At 56.6% G+C, this 3,247-nt stretch overlaps 1 protein-coding gene across 2 annotated transcripts in view; it reads right to left on the bottom strand.

Moving 5' to 3' along the window:
• Window positions 1–3,247, bottom strand: part of KIAA2013 — an 8,252-nt gene extending 5,005 nt beyond the window's left edge. For both annotated transcript variants that reach the window (XR_014028209.1, XM_081341341.1), the window contains exons 1-2: window positions 2,145–3,247; window positions 1–149 (exon numbers count right to left, since the gene is read on the bottom strand). The exon at window positions 1–149 is cut by the window's left edge. Coding sequence is in view for 1 of the 2 variants with exons in the window: in XM_081341341.1 (XP_081197467.1) it covers window positions 1–149; window positions 2,145–3,126 (1,131 nt within the window). In the remaining variant the exon portion in view is untranslated. The remainder of the gene's footprint in view (window positions 150–2,144) is intronic.

The raw sequence follows: 3,247 nt of genomic DNA, 5'->3' as shown, positions 1-3,247 counted from the left end.
CAAAGTGGCTTCCATTCTCTCCTTCTCCTCGGGGCTAATGCGGGGGTCCAGGAGGGGCGCCGGGGTGGTGGACAGGACGAAGTAGAGCGTCATGTTGACGGTGTCGCTGGAGGGGGTGTGCGCATCGGTGATCTTGCGCATTTCCACACCTGAAAAGCAAAAAAAAGGATGAACTTTTTTCAGAGCTCAGCCTTTCTCTGCAACAATAGGCTGACAAGCTGGAAATCTTCCCCATTAAAATCTCACCTATAGTTACACGGCAAGGAGTTTCTCTACTTTCTCCCTACCCCTCCTTCCTACTGGGAAACAACCGGTAGTAGTCCTCGACTTACAACGTTGTTTTTTTTCAGTGACCAAAGTTGCAACAGCACGGGAAAAAGTGACTTAGGACCATTTCTCCACATTTACAACCATCGCAGCGTCCCTGTATTCACCCCGATCAAACTTAAGGTGCTTGGCAACTGATTCATAGTTATGACAGTCGCAGGGTCCCGGCATCACGTGATCCCCTTTTGCGACCTTCGGACAAGCAACGTCAATGGGAAAGGCAGATTCACTTAACAACCGTGTCGCTAACTTAACAATGGCAGTGATCCACTTAACAGCTGTGGCAAGAAAGATGGAGCAAAAAGTCACTTAACGAATGTCTCACTTAGCAACAGAAATTCTAGAAACAGACATTGTGGCTGTAATTCGAGGACTACCTGTACTCCAGACTTGGTCAGGCCTTTGCAACCGTCATCATATTTTTATGTGAATAATACCGACTATAAAATACTCCGTCCCAACTGAGCAATGTCTACACTCTTGCTCCACAGAGGCAGGCATTGGAATTCACCTTCCCTTCCTTGAACACAGGATGTTCTTACTCTGTGTGCCAATTCCCGGGAACACGAGTAGAAGATACTACTACTTTGGGAGAGAAAACGTCGAGATCTCCAGCCTCAGAAACAAAAATCTGTTCTCCACCCCTCCAACTACTGCTAAGGCAGGCAGACGTTGTGATTTTTATTTTATTTTTTTGCAGACTTCCTAATCTTTGCCTACCAAGAAACCATCTCGAAAGGAGAGGCAGTCAGCGACAACTCTCAGGTCAATTACAAGCTTCGTGGTCCATTTCAGCACCTCTACAGCCCCAAGCAGGCTTGCAAGGACCACCGGAGCAGGGGCCCTCCCACCTTGGCAACTTTGAAGACTTTGCAGACTTCACAGCTGGCTGAGGAATTCTGGGAGATGAAGTCCGCAAGTCTTTAAAGTTCCCACGTTTGGAGAGCCCTGAGGTTTAAGCAGCAGGCTGAAAGTTCATGTTGCGCCTTAGCCATGAAAGTCAGTTGGGTGACCTTGGGCCGGTCTCTCAGCAGAACTGACCTTGCAGGGTTGTTGTTTCTGGGGAAAATAGGAAGGAAGGAAGGAAGGAAGGAAGGAAGGAAGGAAGGAAGGAAGGAAGGAAGGAAGGAAGGAAGATAGAGATGGATGATAGATAAAAGAAGAAAGGAGGAAGAAAGATAGATAAAGAATGAAGGAAAATAGATAGATAGATAGATAGATAGATAGATAGATAGATAGATAGATAGATAGATAGATAGATAGATAGATAGAGGAAGAAAGAAGGAAGGAAGGTAGATAGAAAAGAAGGAAAAAAGACAAGACAGAGAGATAAGAAGGAAAATAGATGGATGAAAGGAAGGGAAGGAAGGAGGAAAGGAAGGTAGATAAAGAAGGAAAGAAAATGGATGGATGGATGGAGAAAAGGAAGATAGGCAGATAGATAGAAAAGAATGTAGATAGATAGATAGATAGATAGATAGATAGATAGATAGATAGATAGATAGATAGATAGATAGATAGATAGATAGATAGATAGATAGATAGGCAGGCAAGTGGATGGACAGATAAATAGAAAGGAAGGAAACTAGATGGATAGATGGAAGGAAGGAAGGAAGGAAGGAAGGAAGGAAGGAAGGAAGGGACAGAGGGAGGGACTCCCATCTTTGTGGCACCTGGCTGGCACCAACCACCAAAAGCCTCCTCCCTGAAGACACCTCTCAACCGCACCGCCCAACTGCGAAGCTGGCAGCGCCCAGCCCCGAGGCGACCCTGCCCCGAGGTGGCCAGGGGCTCCAAGCCGGGTGGCATCCCCGCACCTGAGATGAAGAGCTCGTCCCACGCCCGGCGGTGTTCCTGCACCAGCTCCTCGGCCCGCAGGGCCAGCACCTCCACCATCTCCCTCTTGGCCGCCTCCCGCAGCCGGCCGAAGGTCTCGTCCAGCTGGGCGGCCTCGATGGGCTCCGAGCACAGCACCACCGACAGCAGCGTCTCCTCGTAGCGCGAGCGGGGCGCCACCTGCACCCGGCCGGCCAGCTTCTTGGCCGCCACCACCACCAGCACCAGCTTCTCGCCGGCCGGTTGCAGCGCCCGGCCCGAGGACAGGAAGAACTGACGCTCGCCCGCCTTCTCCAAGCTGGTGGCGAAAGAGCGTCCGGACGAGGACGACGATAAGGAGGTGGACGGCGACCCCGGGCCGGCCAGCTCCAGGGTCACCGGCCGGTCGGTGGGGTTCTCCACCGCCAGGCGCTGCAAGTAGAGGTGCGGGCGGCCCCGGTGGGCCAGCAGCTCCTCCCGAACGGTCAAGCAGGCTCCGCCGGGGCCGCCGGGCTGGACGCAGCGGACCCTGCGCAGGGCACCCTCCCTGGGCAGCAGGGCCGAGCCCGCCGCCTCCTCGCTCTCAGCGCCGGCCGGACCCCGCAGCTGCGCCAGGGGCCCGTAGTCGGTGGGCCAGGCCGGGCCGGGGCCGTCCCCGGCGGGCACCACCCAGAGGCGGTTGGCCTGGGCATCCAAGAGCAGGTGCCCGTTGGCCACCAGGGGCGGGGGCGCTTCCCCGGCGGGCAGCAGCAGCCGGCCGCCGGCCCCGCTCCAGGCCCGGCTCTCGGCCTGCAGGCAACGCCAGGCCGCCGCCGCCCCCGCGCCGCCCCCGGCCCGCCAGCGCAGCAACAGCCAGGCCGGCCCGCCGCCGCTGCCCAGGTACCAGGAGGCGGCCAGCAGGAAGGCCAGCAAGGCCAGCAGGCGCCGCGCCCAGCTGCTGGACAGCAGCCCCGGCAGCCCCTTCAGCCGCTGCTGCAGCCACATCGGGGCGGCGCTAGCTCATGGCGGGCACGGGCTCGGCGGCTAGGCGGCTAGGCCAGTCCCCGGCGTCGGCGCGGCCTAGTTCGGCGCCGCCGTTTCCTCTTCCGCCGTCCCGGGCGGGGCG

This window comes from Vipera berus (genome assembly GCF_964194415.1).
Source record: "Vipera berus genome assembly, chromosome: 17".
Lineage (NCBI taxonomy): Eukaryota > Metazoa > Chordata > Lepidosauria > Squamata > Viperidae > Vipera > Vipera berus.
The sequence above is the reverse complement of the archived record's forward strand: the minus strand, read 5'-3'. Positions and strand labels throughout refer to the sequence as shown.